Source organism: Curcuma longa, chromosome 4, assembly GCF_044706935.1.
Source record: "Curcuma longa cultivar G26 ecotype Majalengka, Jawa Barat chromosome 4, ITB_CL_G26_1.1, whole genome shotgun sequence".
In the NCBI taxonomy this organism is placed as follows: domain Eukaryota; kingdom Viridiplantae; phylum Streptophyta; class Magnoliopsida; order Zingiberales; family Zingiberaceae; genus Curcuma; species Curcuma longa.
The window spans coordinates 15,282,707-15,304,508 of record NC_133864.1 but is presented as its reverse complement, the minus strand read 5'-3'; the positions used below and the strand labels follow the sequence as shown (position 1 = coordinate 15,304,508).

General features: G+C 40.1%; 3 protein-coding genes and 1 pseudogene across 3 annotated transcripts; 3 read left to right on the top strand and 1 right to left on the bottom strand.

The window, feature by feature from the left end:
- Positions 1–66: 66 nt before the first annotated feature.
- LOC141827393 (uncharacterized) lies at positions 67–5,774 on the top strand. The gene is made up of 7 exons (XM_074714621.1): positions 67–1,026; positions 3,090–3,231; positions 3,312–3,365; positions 3,458–3,549; positions 4,633–4,865; positions 5,051–5,224; positions 5,310–5,774. The coding sequence occupies exons 1-7, from the start codon at positions 119–121 to the stop codon at positions 5,405–5,407; spliced, it is 1,701 nt and encodes a 566-aa protein (XP_074570722.1). The 5' UTR covers positions 67–118; the 3' UTR covers positions 5,408–5,774.
- A 3,750-nt stretch (positions 5,775–9,524) lies between these two features.
- Positions 9,525–10,917, top strand: LOC141826894 (AT-hook motif nuclear-localized protein 1-like; annotated as a pseudogene).
- Positions 10,918–13,310: 2,393 nt separating this feature from the next.
- LOC141827839 (uncharacterized) lies at positions 13,311–14,764 on the top strand. Its single transcript, XM_074715169.1, has 2 exons — positions 13,311–13,384; positions 13,509–14,764. Exon 2 carries the CDS (start codon positions 13,740–13,742, stop codon positions 14,712–14,714), a length of 975 nt encoding a protein of 324 aa, XP_074571270.1. The 5' UTR covers positions 13,311–13,384; positions 13,509–13,739; the 3' UTR covers positions 14,715–14,764.
- A 1,022-nt stretch (positions 14,765–15,786) lies between these two features.
- Positions 15,787–21,725, bottom strand: LOC141826893 (putative aspartyl aminopeptidase). Its single transcript, XM_074714212.1, has 10 exons — positions 21,543–21,725; positions 21,373–21,463; positions 21,145–21,280; positions 20,312–20,584; positions 19,940–20,087; positions 19,521–19,760; positions 19,053–19,185; positions 18,584–18,765; positions 16,838–16,950; positions 15,787–16,055 (listed from the first exon to the last, which is right to left on the bottom strand). The coding sequence occupies exons 1-10, from the start codon at positions 21,723–21,725 to the stop codon at positions 15,947–15,949; spliced, it is 1,608 nt and encodes a 535-aa protein (XP_074570313.1). The 3' UTR covers positions 15,787–15,946.
- Positions 21,726–21,802: the final 77 nt, after the last annotated feature.

Genomic DNA, 21,802 nt, shown 5'->3' with positions numbered 1-21,802 from the left:
TAGTGCCTTAAGTGGCGCTCCGTCTCTCATTCCTTAACGTCGTCTGCCTCCCGTCCCGTCTCGTGAGGCCTCCGCCCCGTTCGGATCTGGAGATCCTAACCCTAACCCTAACGCCGCCATGGCCTACTGCGACGACGATTTCGCCATCCTCGGCGACGACGCTCAGTCACATCCCCAGCCGCCGTTCGCAACCCACCGCTACGTGACCTCCAAGTCGTCGACGATCGTCCATCACCACCTCGCCTCCATCTCAAGCCCTGCTAAGAAGGGAGCGGTCGCCGACGACGGTGGCGTTGAGGAACACGAGGGGTACGGAGAGGCCTTCGGTCAGACGGACGTCTCCAAGTGTCCTTCCGCCCCGGCCTTCCATGACCACCACTGCTTCGTGGACACCGCTATTCCGTTCGCGCCCCAGCATGCTGCCGTAGAGGAAGACGACGCCGACGACGAAGGAGGAAACGATAATAACCTCGAGCTAAAAGGGGCGTCGATCTCTGTTTCTCATCACAATCTCCATCACCAGCAGTTGGCCCATCATCTCCCGTCCAAGCGTGATGATCTGAGCGATGGAGAATCCCCTTACTGCTACAATAGCAGCGGGGCTGCGAATAAGAAACCGAAGGCAATGTCGTCCTCCGGGGACTACCGGAAAGACCGGGAAGAGTGGAGCGACACGGCCATCGGGTCTCTTCTTGACGCTTACACGGAGAAGTTCGTGCAGCTCAGCCGAGGTAACCTGCGGGGAAGAGATTGGGAAGACGTGGCCACTATTGTTAGCGAGCGCTGTAACAGGCAGAAGTCAGCAAAGAGCGTGGAGCAATGCAAGAACAAGATTGACAATCTCAAAAAGCGATACAAAGTCGAATGCCAGCGGCTCAGCAGCAGTGGCCTCCCTGGTAGCCACTGGACATGGTTTAAAAAGATGGAGCAGCTGGTTGGTTCCTCCTCCTCGTCAAAGGCCAATCTGGACGATGACAAATCTGTCAATCTCGGTAGCCCTGCTACAGCAGCTAGACAGATGAAAAGGTCATTTCTCTTTCTCGCCTACATGATGCTGCATTTTCTACGGAGCTTGTCGTTATTTATTCTGCTAGAAGCTGAACCATCTATCATTATTTGAACTTCCTTGTGGTTTATATAGATCATGATTTTCCAGTATTTTTATGCAGTTGCAGTACGAAAGACTTTATTGTAGTTCCTAGATAAGATGGAAAAGGATTATTTTGGGAATGCTCTAGGGGAACACTTTGGTGTGGTTCCTGTATTCCACAACAAAGGTTGAATGGGTTGTAGGTTTTATGATGTAGTATTTATTTACAGTGTTCTTTTACCATACCTTCTCAGTATAGTAACCTGCCAAGGATCTAATGAATCTTTGGAGTAAATAACTGCAGAGAGGGTTGACCTATAAATGCCATGCAGTCAAAGAAGAAAAACATAAGCTAGGCAAACATATTGTTGTGGATTTGGTGATGCTGTGAGCCTTATCCTTTCAGCATAAATTTGAAATTCAACAGTAAGAAACTGGAAGACTGCAAGGGGCAGTTACCAGCAACTGAACTAATGTTGACCCTCTAAATTTGTTTTCTATTTTGTCATTATAGACCATGTAACCTTTTGGTAAAAAAGGAAAAAAGAAAAAAAAAAAGTAGTCTGGTGCACAAAGTTCCCGCCAATGCAGGGCCTTGGGGAATGGTCTATTGTACGCAGCTTTACCTTGGTAAAAATATAAAAAATAGTAGGTGGGAAAGAGTTCAACTACTTTCATCATATATGTTTGTACTATTAGGATTTCTGATATGTTTGTGGAAATTCAGCTAAATCTTTGAGAAATTGGTGAATGGAGTAGACTGAAAAACATGAAAAATTGGCTACTTTGTGATGGTTTATGATCACATATAAGTTTGAAGTTGTATGGAATATGCTGATGTCTATCTTTTTAATGTAAGCAAATGTTAAATTTCTGATGTCAACACTATTAGAAACGCCTTACCCAGTACCAAACTTATGATATAGTTTATCTTGCAGGAATATCTACTTGGATGTTCTGTTGCCTACATGTTACATAGCCCATGCTTCAGTGGCTATATTAAGTTTTCACTTGTTTTTTAGCAATTGTTTTGAAGTCAAATTTTAAGTTTCAGCTATCACTTGTCTTTATAGGGTCATTCATTGACCTAGTAACTAGACTTCAAAATGCTTAACCTAGATTACTATCACTATAGTTGATGTGCATCCTTTTGCTAGTGGCATCACATTCTTTGATTACTTAATATCTTGTGTTGGTTTGACATTGCTGCTTCCTATAAGCATTCTATGAAGCAAGAATTTCTTCCCGATGATCAATACTCTGTCTATGATGTGATAGCTACGAAGGGAGAAAAAAATTGATGAGAAACTGCTTATCTCAATATTCTTTTAGCCTTGCAGATTTAATAAGCAGTGGATAAATTCTTAAGTTTATCATGTCACTAGGAGAAATACATTGTTTCAAAGGGGAAGATCCACATTATCTATAGTGGGAGTGGGAGTGGGAGTGTGGGATTTTCAACTTCATCACTTGCTTTATTGTTTCCAACATTTTTCATGTTTTGGTAATGAGTACTTGATCACCTCTAGATCCATTTTGTCGCTACTAATTGATGCTTATATTTTCTTATTTACAAATTGATAATTATGTTCTTTTCTGCTAATTGATTACAGTTTTATACTTAGTATCTAGTAATTTTTTGTACACATTTGTTCTGTGATTTTCTCTTTGATTGTATTACACATTCCACTTTTGATAAGACCACATCCCATTATGGAGACCCCTTTTTTCAGTCAAATATAGAGAATTAAAAAAAATGCAAAGCAAACTTAGTAATTTTTATACACATTTCCTTATTATCTTCATATTTTATTACAAAAATTCCATTTTGATAAGACCACAGCCCATGACTGAGATCTTTGTTTACGTTGAATCTAGAGTATTAACAGAAAACATGCAAAGAACATGTGAACCTTCTGGTTTAAATTGTTTGAATCTAACTGTTAATGAACTATTGAGCATGCAATTTTGGTGGTTAGGATGATATTCTCATTTGCAGATATCCGGTTACTGGACCTGGACCTGTTAGCTTGAATAATAACTCAAAGATAAAGTCATTGTCAACTCCACGGTGGAAGAGAGTAGTCTTGAGAATTAATGGTATGGCATTATCTGGAGGTACCCAAAATGTTGACCCTAAGGTAAACCCGTTTGATGTAATACTATCTAAGGATAAAAGCCTACCTATTTGTTGAATAGATACTGTTTATGGATTTTTCAGGTAGTTATGCTAATTGCTAAGGAAATTGCATTTGCTAGTGGTGCAGGTTTGGAGGTATTAATGAATGTCATTTACTCTGATTGGAAACTGAGTTTTTTTTTATCAATAATATTTCCATTATCGAGTCTTCGAATGTGTTTTTTCAGGTGGCAGTTGTTGTTGGTGGTCGAAATTACTTTTGTGGTGACACTTGGATGACCACAATTGGAATTGACAGGTCTTCAACTTTTCAGATAGGGTATGCTTCTTTTGGTGAAAAAGTTTGTTAGACTTTCTCATTTTTCAATAGAATTGCAGTGGTCAATATGGTTTGAATGGGAGGCAATTGAAATCAAAATTTTTTGCAATTACAAAGGTTTTGCTTTTTATTGTTTAGTTCCATCATGTAGTTATTATCAGCCTGAGCAAGTTTGAACTGGTTTTCTGTATTTTTATTGCACAATTCTCACACCTACTAATTGTTATGGAGTTATATTTTGTTCGGCAAAAGCATTTGTATATGTATACACACATCTGATAACTTGAGCTGAGTTCTTAATACTTGCACCATCTTAGCATGTGTGGACATTTTCTATGGGCCTGAAATTTAGGCTGTTTTTTATCTTGTTGGATTTTATCTTTAGAATTCAAGACCTTGGAAGGCAGGTTAAAGATTGAGCTGGCTGTAAAGTTATATGAGTTTTGTTATAGTTTTACAATTTCGTGTGAATACCTGAAGGATCTACTATTATTTCCAACTACCATGTTGTCTTTCTTGCTCTTGTGGTGGTGTTAATCAATTTATGAAATTGTCTATCTTCCTAAGTGCGTGAGAAAACTTCTAGAAAGCACCTTTTGTTTGATCTAACTTTGTTGACTGGAGTCATTCTGATTTTATGTCCTGGAAAAAAAATATGATACTTGTGTCTATTGCTCCAAAGGGAGATTTCAGTTTCAAGTTCTTTGAAACAATTATGAGGTCCATTTGGACAATGTCTCTTGCAGAGGCTCTCTTTACTGCTTTAAGTCTCTTGCAGAGGCTCTCTTTATTTTAACAACATAAGTTTTAGCTGATGAGATTTATTTGTCTTCATTCATCTTCACTTGGGATTCATTTTGATGCTCAAGACATTATACATAGGAGATTTATCTTGAACAACATTTGGGATTCATTTTTTACTATCTCATTTCTCTAATATATCTACTTTTTCTGCTTGTTAAGAATTGTACAACTTAGAACTTGCATTAGACTAGGGAGCATTAGCTATTTTTTCTAGGAGTGTTTAGTTATCTATTCCTTTATTATCCGCTTTGGCTAAGATAGCTTTCTCCATTATGGCAGAATGATGGCATCATTGATGAACTCTATAATGCTCCAAGCGTCACTGGAGAAGATTGGCATTGAGGCACGTATACATTCTACCTTAATGTTGCAAGAGATTGCTGAACCATACATAAGGCGGCGAGCCATCCGCCATCTTGAAAAAGGAAAAGTTGTTATTTTTGGAGCTGGTGCTGAAGCAGGAAATTCAATGCTTAGCACTGATACCGCAGCTGCCTTGAGGGCCTCTGAGAGTACGTTTGGAGATTCATTTGTGGTTCCATCATATTGTCAGAAACTGGATATAGGTCACAATCCATGCCTAAAGTGGAATTTCTGGTCGCTCCAGAGTACCTGTTGGCCTTTGGGTTCGGATTGTGACACAATTCCCTATTATAAGGTTTTTATGAGGACCCTAACCCATGCGATCTTAATGCAGTTCAGGCAAACGCTGTTCTCAAAGGCACTACCTCAGATGACTTCTACAATTGCCATTCAAGAAACAACAATGGCGGTACATTCGAACACATTTCGTTCAGAGAGTTCGTTTCAAGAGGCTTTACTGCAGTGGACATAGCAGCGCTTAATATTTGCGAAGAGAGCCACATTCCTGGTCAGTTGCTTGTGTTGCTGTTTTTGTCATTTATTGAGATATCATTCATTATATCTCTGAGCTTTGCTGTTGCATACATTTGCAGTTGTTCTTTTTAGTTTATTAGAGCCAGGCCATCTCGCAAAGGCACTTTGTGGAGACCAAGTAGGCATTATGATTGACCAATCGGGGAGGATTATCTGACACAATGTCGACCTGCCCAAGGTATCAGACACAGCATTTTCGTAAGTAATCACATTTATTCAGGGAACTTAGAACCCATTAGTGCATGCATGCATATAAGCCTTTCTTTCAGAAAGAAAGGCTGCTACCTGCAACAGATACCACCTACTACATCTATTTGATGCTCTTGAGTCATTGGTGGTGTGTCACCATACAAAGACCATAACCACCTCTAAAGAGATTCATCTACCTGGTATCTTTATTGTTCTGTTCCAGTTGTTATTTTTATCAGGTTGTAAATTATTTCAATGCATTGTATAAATAACATCAAGAGAGACTATAGAATTATAATCATGTAAGATTTGTCAATAAAATCATGGTACATGAGTTACTGCACGTATGTCAGCTGGTCAGGGTATTGGAAGTTACTGCACGTATGATTTGGAAGTGATTTGCTGTCGGTTGCAATCTGGATAAACCTTTTGTCAATCAATCCTGTTCAGATCTTTTCAACAAAGCAGAAATGTGTTTGTATCAAATTATTGCATTCAATCATTCTGTCCCCTGTTTATATTTTGCAACTCATGCTTTGTTGGCATCTCAATCTTTTCTTTATTCTAAGTACCTAACAAGGTCTATAATTCAAATGACTGTATAATTTTGATGTATGTTATCGTCTTCAACGGCTGGATCTGCCCTCTTGTCGAACATGTGGTGCGCATTGCTACGGATGAATGAGGGATAACCCCGGCGATGGAGGCGGAGATGTCGCCAAAGAAAGGATTTTTATGTAATCGGAAGACTTGCCTCGTCCCGCCGGCGATGGTAAAGAGGAGCGGCGAGAAGGCGGGCGACATAATCGTAGGTGCGGACCCAGAGGGAGGCCTCTCGCAGGTACTTCACCTGCTGCCGCTGCTGAAGGATCTTCTGCTTGAGATCGACAGGGACGCTGCTATCTTGGTGGTAGCCGCCGGATTCAGGATTGGCGGGCATCCGCCGCAGCTCCAGATCGGCCAGCACCTCGACCTCGTGGTGGAGGTCGACGTCCGTTGGACAGAACCGCCCCCATCTTCTTGGCGTTCGCCGGGATGGAGCAACGGCGGCCGAACAGACGCGTCGCCATCTCAACGCGCGCCAGCGCCAGGAGGCGGCGGTCGTCGCCAAGGGCGAGCCACATGAGGCGCGTCTGCTCGAAGGCCAGGACGCCGACGGTGGCGGCCATCTCCAAGGCTCCCTTCCTCCAGCGGCCTCCCTTCCTTCCTCCAGGCGAGCCACATGCGACCCAGCCAAGTTTCTGGCTTTACTTGAATTGAACCAATAATATACAGCACAAGATTTGCAGTACAAGAACCAGGGTAGAGATTAAAGAAAAACTGCACGATGATGTGGAACCAAGGTTCCTTCTCGGCATTCGCTTGCTTGATTTCTTTGGAGACAAAGAACAGAGAATCTTATTTTCTCTGTGGCTCGCTGACTCAATATGGAAACTCAGTCCTTAAAGGAGAGGGACCATGCGATCCCAATAGCATGGTACAGGAGACAGTCCTTCCATTTGGGCCTAACGCCACCAGGAGCCTTCTCGCTCATGTCCTCCCTCCTTCACAGGACACTATTTTTGGAGCCAAAGTTTCATTGGCCCTCCACTGTGCTTGGCTAACCACCATTTCCAGTAGGGCTCATTCAGGTCCATAAATCCTCTTTGTGAAGTCAAAAGTCAAGCAAGCAAGCAAGCTGCTTGTTTCAGTTTTTTCACATAGTTTGAGAAAGAAATGATCTCAATTCATCTTTAAAAGGGTGGTCGTATCGAAGCTTTATTCTTCCTTGTGCAGGAGCCAAAGCCTCAATGAGAGTCTGGTGGATGAGGTATGACTCCGTCTTCGATGAGCTTCCTCCTAAACCTACTACATATACACTTTAATTATTGCCTGCAGCTTTGCTTCTCCTTCTCCTCCTCCACCTTTTGTTTTACGCAATAAAAGGTAGAACACAGTACTCTGTTTGTTTTTATTGGAAACTAAAGTCATTCAGAAACAAGGGGAAGAGGACACAGTGCTCTGTTTTCTCTCTGAATGCATTGTTGCTGGATAAAAATCTCATATAAAAGTATATATTAAGGATCCTCCACGAGGTTTGGAGACGCATATCTTCGGAGACTGCGGCGGCATGCAGATCGGTCAGAGGCTCAGAGCCATGCAGTCGCAAGAGACGACGACCTTGGACGCGAAAGTTTCTTGCGTGCAGCTTGGAATTTAATTGCTCCCCACCATTTTTCTCTAGTTCTAGCAGTAAATTCATTTGTTTCTACTCCAGTTTCATCTCTTGCTGCTGCTCCTCTCTCTCTCTCTGTATCTGTCTGGCCCTGTGTATTTGTGCCATCAAATACTTAATTCCTTCTTCTCTTACACCGCGTGCATGCGACTGGGTGTCCGTGTGTGTTGGGAAGTGTACCCCACCTGTAGACAGGTGATTCCTTTCTATAATGCTTGTTAATTATTCAGGCGTTCACATCAAAGCAACAGTAGTTGACCACTCTTGTTGGCTCATCCTCCCCCTCCTCTCTCGCTCGCTCGCTCTTTTAATTTTTAGGGCATTTTATTGTTTATATTTTTTAATACCAAAATTAATAATTTTGATGGTAGATCGTCTTTTTTTTACTTTACTTGTCAAATAAATTTAAAATTTATTTTATACAAATTAAAAATCAAATTTTAAAATATTTAAATTATTATTATTATTACACCACGTTGAGAAAAAATAAGTGACATATTTAGAAAGAAGGAGCTCCTCAACCCTTCCATTTTGAAATCAAATTTAATAGTGTGCATTCAAAATTAATTAGGAATAGGGTGAGTAAAAATTAGATTAGATTGAATAATAAAAATTTAATTTAATTATTTCAAAATTTTAATTTTTTTAAAATAGATTATTTTAAAATTTTAAAATTTCTAATTCGATTAAATTGAATATATTAAAATTTTCTATCTAATTGGATACAAACCAATATGATGTTGATTTTTAAAATCAACGCCATTATGAAATTAATTTTCAAAATAGAATCTTAAAAATCAATGTCACAATGATGACATCGTAGTTTGATTAATTCGATGTCGAATTAATAGATGCTTTATCAATTCAATTTTGAAATTCTTCACTAAAGATGAAATCTGTCATCTCAGTGATGTCTGACCATCATGATCATCTATAAAAGGTAAATTAAAAAATTATAATTAACCATGATGATTGATTTTGACACTCTTCTTTTGTAATAAAAGGTGGAATCTATTACCCTAGCAGCCCCACGACTATATGTGAAGAGATCAATCAATAAACTGTAATTGACCACGATGGAGGGGGTATGTTTCAGTTTCGTTGAGATTTAAACCAAACACCCTCTTATCCTCTTCTGTAACTCTGTTCCATCGCAACCAATTCAACTATGTCCCGAGAATAATTTTGAAACACAATTAAGTGTCGTGATAAGAGCTCATATAGAACTTAAATGATTATTGGAGCATGACCTTCTATCTCCTCAATTCTCTCTCTTTAGGTAAACAAATAAACAATAAACGTAAACAATTTCCTTTCTACGCGAAGAAGACTCTTTTTGCTGCTGACTCAAGCTTGCATTTTTTTTTTCTTTTCTTTTCAGAGCTACAATATAAAAAAGAAGAAGACTCTTGATGGAAACGTCATGCATGCGAAGACTACTTCTAAGCAAATAAACTGCCCAGTTTCAGAGTCCTTTTTCCTCTTTCATTTATATAATTTTGAAATTGCCTTTTGCTTTCTCTTTTTCTTTTCTTTTCTTTTTATCGTTTTCCTGCTCTACTTAATTAATTAAAGAGGCGACGAGCATCCCAACCTTTTGCCAGTTGCCATCCATCAATGTCTTCCTTCCTTCTCAGTTGTTTATTTTCACCACATTAATTAAAACAGAGGAAAAAGAAAGAGAGAGAGTGAGAGGAAAGAAAGAGCAACAAGAGTTAATATTTAGAGCAGAGCAGAGGAAGTCCGTCCAATATTTGAAAGCTTGGGAGGGAAGCGAGCCGAGCAGGAACACTCTCGCCTTCACAAAAAAGCAACCTTTTTGTTTGTTTGTTTGTTTGTTGGTTGATCGATTGCTTGATTTCTTGCACTCATGGAAGGAGTTGCAGCCGGTGGGATCGCCGGAGACATATCCGGAGGCGCGGAAGCGAAACAGTACTCTGCGTCTTCTACTCCCTCACCAACCCCCTCGCCGCCGCCGCCTCCGCCGGCGGCGGCATTTCACCAGGCAGGAGCTCACGGGATGGAGGCGGCGCAGGAGACGGCCGGCATGGCCACGGGAATGATGGGCGGGGTCGGCTGAGCCCGGCGACCTTTTTCGGGGGAAGAAGAGAGGCAGGCCGAGGAAGTATGGGTCCGACGGCATGGCTCTGGCACTGACGTCGCCCACCTCCGCCTCCCCTTTCTCCTCGGACGGGAAACGGAGCAAAGGTCGGCCGCCGGGTTCCGGCAAGAACCAGCTCCTCGCTGCTCTCGGTACGATGTCTAACCTTCATTCTCTTCTTCCTTTTCTTTCGACTATCTGTTCGAATAATGAACAAATGCGACGATCTGGATGATACAGGAGAGTGGTTTGCGTGCTCAGCAGGAGGAAATTTTACACCCCATGTAGTCACCATTTCCGCCGGGGAGGTGAAAGATCAAAACTTGGATTCTGTTTACGTTTCTCTTCTTCTTCTTCTTCTTCTTTTCTTTTTCCTCTTTGGGATATGAACGATTTGAATGGATCATCTCGATGAAGGATGTTGCTGCAAGGATACTTTCCTTCTCGCAAAAGGGACCGCGATCCATCTGCATTCTGTCTGCCAACGGAGCCATCTCCAATGTCACCTTAAGGCAACCTGGTTCTTCCGGCGGCACCCTGACATATGAGGTTATTGAGCCCAAATCCCTTCTTCCATTTCTTCTTCTCTTCTCTTCCATTTGAATCCTAATCTTGCTCCTGCACACAAACAGGGCCGGTTTGAGCTTCTGTCTCTCTCTGGATCCTTCACGCTCACTGCAACCGGAGGCGGCGCCCGCAGCAGAACTGGCGGGATCAGCGTATCGCTCGCCGGCCCCGATGGCCGTGTTATCGGCGGAGGCGTCGCTGGGTCGCTGCTCGCAGCGAGTCCAATTCAAGTGCTTGAACATTTCTCCTTACCTCTTTAAGAAGTCTCCGTCCGCCATGAAACACTCACCTTGTTCGCCTCTTCCATCGCCAGGTGGTGGTCGGAAGCTTCACGCCCAACACTTTTTCCAAGGATCAAAAGCCGAAACCCGTGGCTGCCACTGCAGGGCCAGTGGCGGCCGCAAGGCCGATTTCGCAGGCCAGCCCCCAAGACGACTGCGAGACGTCCACCTCGCCGTCGTTGCCCGTCGAGCCCCCAGACGGAAGCATGCCCAACCCTGCTCCTGCTCTTCGCGCCCCCAGTTGGCACGGCCTGCAGTCGTCGGAGCACAAGCCTTCGCCGGATATCAACGTATGCTTGCATGGAGAGTACTGACTGACACAGTTACAATGATTCTGCTAGAAAAGCATTTGGTTAGATGTTTGACTGTCGATCCGACGGGCATTTCGCCTGAGATCATCTATCTGTCATTTACGATAAGGAATTCATGACGGCGGATGATGATGATTTAGAGAAAAACGAAAGTAACTTCAATTCACTGGCAGTAGTCATGTGTATCTATCTATCTACTCATCTATTTCTTGCAAAGAATATTAATGCAGGCAGCTTTATGATCATCTATCAATGCAATCCAGTTTACTTTTGTGTGAAAATAATAAAGATGTTTGATTTAGATCGTCGATCGCTGCGTCATTAAGCTCGAGCTGGGATTCTGCGTGACAGCTCGATGTGCAGTTGCATTAAAGGAATCAGACAAACCTGAGCAGGCCCAAAGATGTAGCCCAGGCCCTCCTAAATCAATTTTCTTTAACAAGGAAAAAAACAGATTAAAAATTGACCTGGACTACAAATTCCAAAGAATTAAGACATTAAAATCATGCATAGAATTTAGCGAGGGGTCAATGATTAAGGGAGGGAAGGGGGTACATACCACTGTTCTTCAGAGTGCCTGTCAACTATTCCACTAAATGCATAAAATGATATCCCAGATAATATAAATTATATTCAAATCAGATGTGAAGCTTCAACTGATATGAGTTTTATTCATTTTCCTGTTTAAGATGACATAACTGAGAGATTTGCAATTGATTGATCACACAATCTTAAATAACACCATATTGATGCAAGCTGGCTTATTTTGAGATTGAATAGTAAGGTTGACTAGTATTGTTAATTTATGAATAGTAAAGGGAAGACTTAGTGTAATTAACTTCTATTTCTCGGTGAGCATGACAGCTATATAACAGGCCAAAATGGCTAGAATTTGGTGAAGACTTATATTAAGAGGAACAGTAAGATTAAGATGAAGACACAGCATGTATTTTTTAATTTGCAGCAGATAATTATAATGAGCTATGCTGGTTTGGCACATGTGTATGATATGATGAAAGCAATGAGATAATGGTTGTGGGAATTTTCTTTGTCAGAGAAAGGGATCATGGAAGGTAGAAGATGGGAATATGAGCATGAGCATGAGCAAGTAATAAACATTAGAATATAGAACTTGCCTAGTTTACTTACTGAAGAACAGGACATTGACAATGTGGAGATGAGGATGCCCTCTGACCTCCTAACTCCTGCAAGAATAAATAAAATTAGTGCAAGAGCCTGCTAAAATCATTTCAATGCTGATGAAGGTACTAATCAAAACAGAATTACAGATGTAATCAAGGGTTCCAACAAGTAGGTTACTTGGATTACAAGCATTAAATCTTACTCTACCTTTAGTCGCACCTCATGAAAAGTATAAAATGTTTCCCCTTTTCTAAAGTAGGGATTCGAGTTTATCTGCGAGCTCTGACATCATAAAGCATTTGACCACCATGGCAAAACTTTATCAGAAAGGCAGCAGCAGACAAATTGTACTCTACCTTCAGTAGCAACCTCACCTTTGGATTATATTAGTCATTATAGATGTAAATCACCGAACACAGATGAATCTGCAAGCTTTGACATCTTCTTATAATCCAAACTTTATGAAACAAAGCAGCAGCAGACTTCAAACTGAACTTGCTTGTCCTGTATTTGGAACTACTTATAACCAACAATTGTATTTAAGCTGAAATAATAGCAACCCAAAAACATTGAGTCAAATCACTAGCAAATTCTCATATCAATAAGGAAAAGAAAATAAAAGAAGAAAGTACAGGCTCGTATCAAATTCCATAAAGCCATCATTAGTTTACTCTCCAGTATGTTTGGTAATACAAAGATTTGAACCAAAAAGGTTGATGATGAGGCTCGTAGCATCTGTTTCTCAACTTAATTGATTGTATATATGTGCACTTGTGGTCCCTTTCGTTTATAGATGTAAGAATCATCAAACTTAAGTCTGTTTGCTGTCATCATAATTTTGTCTTCACTTATTATGGCGTTTGTTTGGCCCATATGAGACACCTCTCGTGCGGGAAAGAGACAAGCTGTTGTACAATATGAACAAAAAGGATTAGCATGACCAAAATAAATAAACAAATAAATTGATAATTGAAAATTTTAGCAAAAAGAAACGCCACTCAAACTGTCACTGAATAATTTCTTTAGCTCACACAAGCAAGAATAGTAATGTGAGAGACATTAAGTTCAAGGGAGAGTTGGCCATGTTCAATAAAGGCTAACAGTGTACCTCAATCATGAATGGCCACACTGCACGGGGCTGTGTCAGATAGACCTTCTAGTCGTTGAGCTGCAGTTGCTGCATGCCATTGCCAACCCAATGCAAAGTCGCAAATCAGATTCCTAGCAGAAGATGACAATTTTCCTCATTCCATCAAGCTTCCAAACTAATACCAGCGGGATTGGTACAGTGGTCAATCCTATTTGCTGCTAACTTGTGGGTTGCGAGGTGAGGCAGTTAGGGTTGGTACCTCTACTGACTACTGCTTTTTATTTGATATCTTTTCTAAACCAGCTAGTGATTCCTCCCTAGGAGCCTTAGCGAAGTATAATTCTCCCCTCTGATTTTTCAGACATATGAGGTTACTGTGCAAGAAAAGAACATCAAAACAGAGCTAGTTCTATACCAAGTTTAAAAAATTCTTAAATTTCCATCTCAGCTGAAGGAGGCATCAGCAATGAGGTTACTAGTTAGCAAGGCATACCATATTCCTCCCTTCCCTTTCTATTCTTCTCTTTTGTGGCTTGCTTTCCCGACTAAAGATTTCAACTTGACTGTCACCAAGCTCGTTTGAGGAATAACAATGGTGAGCAAAGCAACGAAGAACCGCCACCTCTCCTCCAATCATCTCTTCCTTCCTCCGGCCATAAAGGACTTCGCTTCGTGCTTCAGTGAGCACGCCGTGAAGGTGTCCGACACCTCCTGTTCCGGAAGCAGCAGCAGTGGCAATTCGTCGGTGATCGACCACACCGCCTCCAGCTCTGTGGTTAGCTCGGTCACCTGCCTCTACCGGACGAGGCTTTCCACACAGAGGGAGCTACTTATCAGGGTCACCTGGTCCAAGGCGCAGCTCAACCCCCTTCTATCAGTCGCCATCGTCGACGGCTCATCAACCAGTCCATGGGAGGCGAATTGCCATCTACTGAGGAAGAAGAAAGGGAGCAGCACTTACATCTCCGAAGGGAATTATGAAGTCGGACTTCACTGGGACATTTCGTCAGCCAACTTCGGACCGGGTCCAGAGCCCAGCTACGGCTTCTACGTCGCGGTGGTCGTCGACTCAGAGTTCGCGCTGTTGTTGGGAGATCTGAGCGAGGAATTCGCGAAGAGGTTCGAGGCGGCGGCGCTCCCAGCGGCGGCGGGGTGCTCGCTGTTTTTCCGGAGAGAGCAAGTGGTGGGCGACTCGGCGACGCATACGACAAGGGCTCGGTTCCGTGAGGGCGGGGAGGAGCACGAGATCACGATCCGGTGCAAGGGGGAGGGGTGGGACGCGAGGGAGTCGGAGCTGGCGGTGACGGTGGACAAGAAGCGAGTGGTGCACGCGCGGAGCCTGCAGTGGAACTTCAGGGGGAACCAGACGATCTTCATCGAGGGGTCGCCGGTGGACATGATGTGGGACGTGCACGACTGGTGGTTCGGCCGCGGGTCGGCAGCCGTGTTCATGTTCCGGTCGCGGAGCGCCTTCGAGAGCCGGCTGTGGCTGGAGGAGGAGACGCTGCAACAGGAGCGAGGCGCCGCCGGCTTCTCCCTCCTCATCCAAGCCTTCAAGGCAACGTAATGGTTCGCAATTTCTTTTCCAATTTTTATTTTTCTAAAAAAATTATCTTCTCTTTGATGCTTCAAAATTGTGTGATGTTTTTCTTTATTTTTCTTTTCTTTAATATTATGTTTCTTATCGATGTGGAATGAGAAGTGTTGATAAAGTGATGATCGATATTTGTGTTTCTGTTAAAAGAATTTATATTTTTGGTGCCATGATTTTTTTTTTAAAAAAGGTTTAAACAATGGTAGAAGACTAGAAGTTAGATAAAAAAGCAAAACTAAATCTAATTGTTATATGTCACAATAAATATGTAGTTATAAGAAATAAAAGATTATTCCATCAATTAGGATTATTTAGAATATTAAAGCGTAAAAAAAGAGATCAAAATTTGCATTAATACCCATTAATATGCTATAAATGTTGAAAACAATGAGACAATAACCAGAAAAGGACAAGATCGACAAACATATAATAACAGAAGATACTCGTTCAAAAGATTAATTATCTTTGAAATAAAGTTTCACACGTTTTTTCAAAAGGAAAAGAATCTATCTGCAGCACGTCTAGATCCACTAGTGAGAAAGACAATGGGAGTAATTTCTTGTTATGACAAGCAAAGATCAAAAGAGAGATCTATTCCCTTTGTCATTAAATCTGGAGTATCATAGAGATTTACCTTTTTATATTAATTCCTAGGGGTTGCATCAAAAAAATATTAGCAAAAAACAAGAATGTTGAACAGCTGCAAAGAGGCCACAACAATCAAGCAACAGATGGATATGAAATAACAAAAATTACCAATTTGAATATTTTATTGTTTTTCTCTAGCCTATGAGCTGTTCTTACTTGTATGACTTTGCCAGAAATTTGGATGATTCATCGATTAAGTGCATACCGCCATATAGATCTTTTGACAGGTTCTTCTTTACTTTACTCTTTTCCATTTTTTTAATGCACAACTGGACTTAAATAAGATTATCAACTCCTACAAACCAACATTAATCCGCACGACTGAGATTAATCCAACAATTTATACAATATTATTTGCTGAACTGAATGTGTTTTGAAACGAACCAATGCAAACCGATTTAATTCAAGGTGAAATCCTTGGGATTCATTTTGAGTTGTTCCTATGGCTAAATTCGAGGTTTATGTTAAATAGTAAAATCGAAGATCATGAATTATGCAACAATTGGACCGTATAATAATAAGGTAAAGAGGACTTGAGGAAGCAAAGAAGTCTAAACCTAAAAGTCCACAATTAGCTTCTTGTCGATGTCTGAAAATGATCTGAAGAAGGCAGTGAAAAGTTTATATGCAATATCCACATCTTCTTTGCCACATATCTCCCTAACACTGCACCACAATCCAAAAGTAAGATTATGAATCTGAAATCAATAAACAAGATAATAAACCAATGATTATTAACAATTTAATTACGAGTAGCCACTCATGTTTAGTGTAAATTTTAGATTTAGACATGTATGGTTTCTTTTTCTAGCTTTGTCAGAGTATGATTAGCAAATCTAGTGACAATGATGACATCGGCCTATTAATTAATACATTACTCACATAATTATTTAAGCATTTTTTTTCTCACAAATGATTAACGTTGTTCCTAGACTGTAAACATAACATGATAACTTCTGTTAATAGTACAGCATATAAAACTCATTAAACAAAGTAGGACAAATGTAAAAGAAGAAACTTCCCAGGATTAGTCAGCCCAGGTTTACTCAGGTGACTGATGGGAAATTTCTGTCGGACCAGACCAGTCACTTCTAGGATTAGTCGGTCCAAAGGACTGAATACTTGATGCCAACTAAAAAAAAAAAGAAGAAATAACAAAACTATAATCTAGATGATGTGAGATAGTGCTTTTCCACTATGTATATTTTTTAGTAATGCTTTGCTATAACACAATAATAATTCAAGTGGTTGCAAAATTCCACTGGTATATTCTTGAGACAAGTGACACAAGATCTAGTGTTGGAGAAATGAGTTGGTTGATAAACACATTACTAATACCATTGAATAAATAAGCAACATGCTCAAGAAATGCATATTTTATATTCATTGTTCACATTGACAAGAAAAACAAGAGACCAAGTAACAACATGATGGTAAGAATGGCACACCTGTGCATTGAGAGCTGAGGAATACCACAGTCAACGGTTCGGATACCAGCCCCTGATGCCAAGATAGGGCCAATCGTAGATCCACATCCCATATCGTTTCTTACAGCAAATTCCTGGACATAACATAGGTAAGTTTTCTTTGCAAGATATCTGTCTGCTTTGATGCGGTGTAAAAACTAGAGGATTAGTATTAATAAGCACTGCAACAATTATAAAAGAAATCTAGGTTTTTCATTAAGCACTAAAATATTTTAAGTGAACCAAAAGCAGAAAAGATGGGTTCTGTCAGCAATGTGTTCCTATAGCTTATAATTACTTCATTGAAGGAAAATCCTTTGTTGCCAAAAAGTATGTTGGTAGTATACCTACAGTGAAAGAAAAAGAAAATTATAAGAGCAACAGAATTAAACCCATATTTGTTTTGCTATCCAAACCTGAATAATATAGAAAATTGGACTTCCATGTATTTGGAAAAGGTGTCTCATTGCTCATGAGAGAAAATTCAGTACGGACAAACAGAAACTGGGGGCAGCAACGTCAGTGTATGCTCCTAGAGGCTTGCACAAACTGTAACTTGAAAGTAGAAACTCTCTCTCTGTATATATACACCTATCTATATATCTGATATAAAATAAAATAATATCATATAATATAGAAGCCTGTCCATCAATCTTATGCATCTTGCTTTAATATAAAAGCCTTTATCGCACTCTCAAGCATCTTGTTTTAGCTGCAATTAAGATACCTCTAGGCTAAGTATAAAAAATATAGGAATTCTCCAAACTCAAATATCATGTGTAATGTGGCAATAAGCAAAAACCCATGACATAAACACATCAAAGATTCCATACCAATAATAAACTTCCTTGACAAAATATATATATATATATATATATATATATATAGCAAAGGTTCCTCACACCGTTACAGGCCAAGCAATTTGGTTCCAATCATCTTTAGAAGTTTTACTTGCCCATGTTTGTCCCAACTAATTGGGGTATCCCTCCATAGAGCTATATGCAAGACAACATCACTGACAATATTTTAATATATTCAATTCTTCTAACTATATAATCTATTGATGCCTTTAAATATGTCATTAGGATCTCAACCTATGTTTTCTCATTTTATATCCATTGGAGCTTCACTTAATTGTTCTTGGACATCAGTATTCCTTTCAAATAATTCATCACATCCATCTTAGCATTTTTCATGATTGCTATACGAATGTTTTGTATGTGTAGTTTCTTAACGCTCCAACACTTTTATATAATATTCCAACACTTATCAAAAGTTAGTGTCGTTTGTTTCTCGACAAAAGTAAAAAATGACTAGATGAACCTTGCAGGAGAGGAAAATAGTAGCATTTGCAACCCAGTCAACAACTGCTAATGAAACAGAAATATGATTGCACACATTTACCCTCCACTACCTAACATTGAGAGTTACCCACCACTAGTACCAGACTATGATCAGAGTTCCACTAAGCCATTATTGTTCTTTCCCACCACAGCCAAACATAGATGTCTAGTATCCCTGCTATCCCTAACATAAGGAAAGTATCCAATTTGCAGATTGTTGCAGAAAATAGCAAGCACTACAGTCTCTCTAATCTAAATTTTAAAGCATTCACTTGGTCATCAAGCCAATCCAACACGCAATGAATAACAAATAAACAAAGATAAATCATTAATGCTGCAGTTGAGCATCTGACTCAGAAAACCAATGAACACTCTCCAGCAATACCTGAACTGGAAGGTCATGGAGATTTGCTACTTCTGTAAAAAGAAATGCAGTTAAAGCACTGGTTGCATAGCGCTGATTCGCATTATGTTTTATTACAACTCCTTTCTGTAGCTGTGGTCGGTGGTGCTCTTCATATTTGTCAGGAAAATTTGGGTGCAGGCCATGTGCCATGTCTGCAGATACTGAACAGAAAAAAAAAAAATTAAAAGTGAGAGAGTGATAGATTACTGAACCTTGTACAAGTAATCAGCTAAATCTCATGATATTATCTATCTCAATTGCTAATCAAAATGGCACCTTCAGCATCAGTTTTTTTTTTATTTCTTTTCAAAAACCCAAGGACAGAATGCTTCCACGGCTAGCATAGAAATGCAAGGGAAAATAAACAATCTTTGATGTAATATCAAGTTTGCTTTGTACAATAATGTAATTGCGCCTTTCACATAAAACAAAATAGCAAGTGGAATACCAAGAAAAGATGAACGTAATGTACGTTCAAAAGAATCCTCTGTCATTCGTTCTTGAGATAAACATTCAACAATTCGTCTCATGGCTTGAAACATCGTCGGTGCACCTGCCCCTTGCAAAGAATTAGATCCAACCTATCAATTCCAAACAAAAACAAATTAAGGCAAACACAAGTGCACGCTCAACTATTTGGCTAAAAGGTAGAAAGCATTGTATGTGTTTAGACATCAGCATTAATGCTAGGTAAGTGATGAATTTATTAGCCATGCAGAAGCTTAAAAGCACCCTACATAACATTTAGATAGGCAATCATGTTAAAACCACAATGTTCATTTTAGTTGACATTTGAAAATAGTATTCTCAATGCTTACTGCATTGTTACGGTTTAAGACAGTAGTGAATATTATGGTGAAAAAAGAGAGTAAAGAATGGTATGAATTTATTTTGAAGATGCAATAAATAATAATACCTCTTCATTGTCAAACAAAGCAATCATTCGGATGGCCTGCTCGTCTGCTAAGTCAACAGGTGACTGACATGAATCTATCAGAGATCTCAGTGCACAATAACTTGAAGCAAGGTTGTCAAGTCTTCCAGAGAAGATAAACTCATTATTTCCACCTCCAAGACAACTAGGCTGGGTATCACAAACATTTAACTCCATACCCATTATCTCGCTAACATCACAAGCAAGTTCTTTAGATAAAACCTGGAAAAATACAAGTAACACAATCCTGATAAGCGGCCGCAAGTACCACTTCCCTGTAGAAAGTAAATGAACAATACTGAATACACATCCATCACGTAGCCAATGATCCATATGAAATTAATGACATTGACAGGTCATCTTCGTTGGCATATCAAGCCATTGGCAGGTGAGCTTTGTACCTGCAACAACAGTGGATGATGGATATTTTTTGAAGAAGATGCTTTTGTCTTGTCCTCGGACTTTGTTTCAGCCTCATCAACTTTTGTTGAAAGAAGTGGAACGAGCTGAGTTTCTAAGTTAGGTTTAAAACCTTCAGTATTCACTGTTCTATATGAAGAAAAGTTAGCTTTGAAATATCTAAAGAAATAATCCCACAACATCAACTTATGTCTATTTAGGAAAAAGAAATGATATTAAGAAAAATTCCCACACAGTTACATAAAATAATCATGGGCAAGAGTAATATTCAATTAATCAAGCATCCTAAAAATAACTACATAAAATTCTTTTATTTAAATTAGAAATGAAAGATGAAGAAGCAAATAAGCAACCTGTCAAGATGAATGGCCAAGGTTGGTACACGTAGCAGAGGTTTCCTCACTTTAACAAGCTTATGGATAAAAGAACCACTGTTATCTTTCAGGATAACTCTCCCAGCAACACTTAGATCTCTATCAAACCATGTATGCCATAGGCCGCTACCATAAGTCTGAACATTTACCATGAGGTAACCAGATTTGCTTGATGCAGACCGAGGCTTGAGTTTTAAACATGGGCTATCAGTATGAGCAGCAATAACATGAAAACCACTGCCTACTTTATAACTGCAAAAGTGAAGCAATCTCTAAGATTGGGAGGTGAATGGAATGTTGAAGATCAATGATAAGCAAAATATACAATATATCACATAGTGCTGAAATTCAAGAACTAAAACCAATTAGATCTTGGGAAACTAAGATATTAGAGCCAATTCTTTAGGGAAACATATGAAAATGGTGATATTTAATCTTTTACTGAATGAAGTGATAGTTACCTATGGGAACAACAATGTGAATCTAGATGTAAAATTGCAAAGTTTCCAAACACCCAAGTCATCAAATAGTTTATTTGTTATTTTGTGATCTAGTAATGTGTTCTCTCCAGGCGGTTCACTAGCTCCGCTATAATATTATACCATTCCTCAGAACAAACTTGATAGCTTAGTGCATGATTCTTAAAATTATAAACAAATAAATGGAAACACACACTGCGCTCTATCGCAACTAATACACATCCATGCGAACGCATTAAAAGATGCGAGTAGACGAGTAGTAGTCCATCTCACTGATCAAATTAACCTTAAAACTCTGATTATAAGCATTTGATCATCTAATATGGAACTCACTCCTCTCCAACAGCAAAAGCCACCAAGCAAGACATGTTGCGCGTGAAAAAGTACCGACCACCCGGCTGGAGATCCCATTCGTCATTCTCGTTAAGCAAACGGAACCCAGCTGCAATGAGCTGCCGCTTCGCTTCAGCTAAAGGGAAAAACGCGATGGAGAAACTTATCAGTGGATTTAGAACATACGAGCAAATAATACCAAGAAAATCGAAGAATTGGAGGATCCACCAGTGGCGTGAAACTGCGTCCAAGATTCGTTCAGGTAATCCAACAGATCGCCGACTATCGAGGGGGCAGCCTCGCCAACCCTTGAATCGCTCTAGATCGACAGGAGAAGGATGACAGATAAAGAGGCGGCCAAAGAGGACAGAGAGTTGACCGGGAGAGGCTCTTCTTACCTGAAGCGGAGGGTCCGATTTGGAGCAGAGGAGGCGACGAGCAGCAGAGAAGCAACGCGCGAAGCCATGCCGCCGGAGGGAGGCGTGAAAAGCGGAAGAGGAGAGGGATGAGAAGAAACAGGAGGGGAGGGCAGCGAAGGGAGGCGGCTTGCTGAGGAGGAAATGGAGGCGGCTCGAAGCCATCGCTTGCTCCGCACTGAAACAGGGGAAGGTAGATAAAGGCAATTTCGTAATTAAAATATAACAAGAGTGATTTTTTT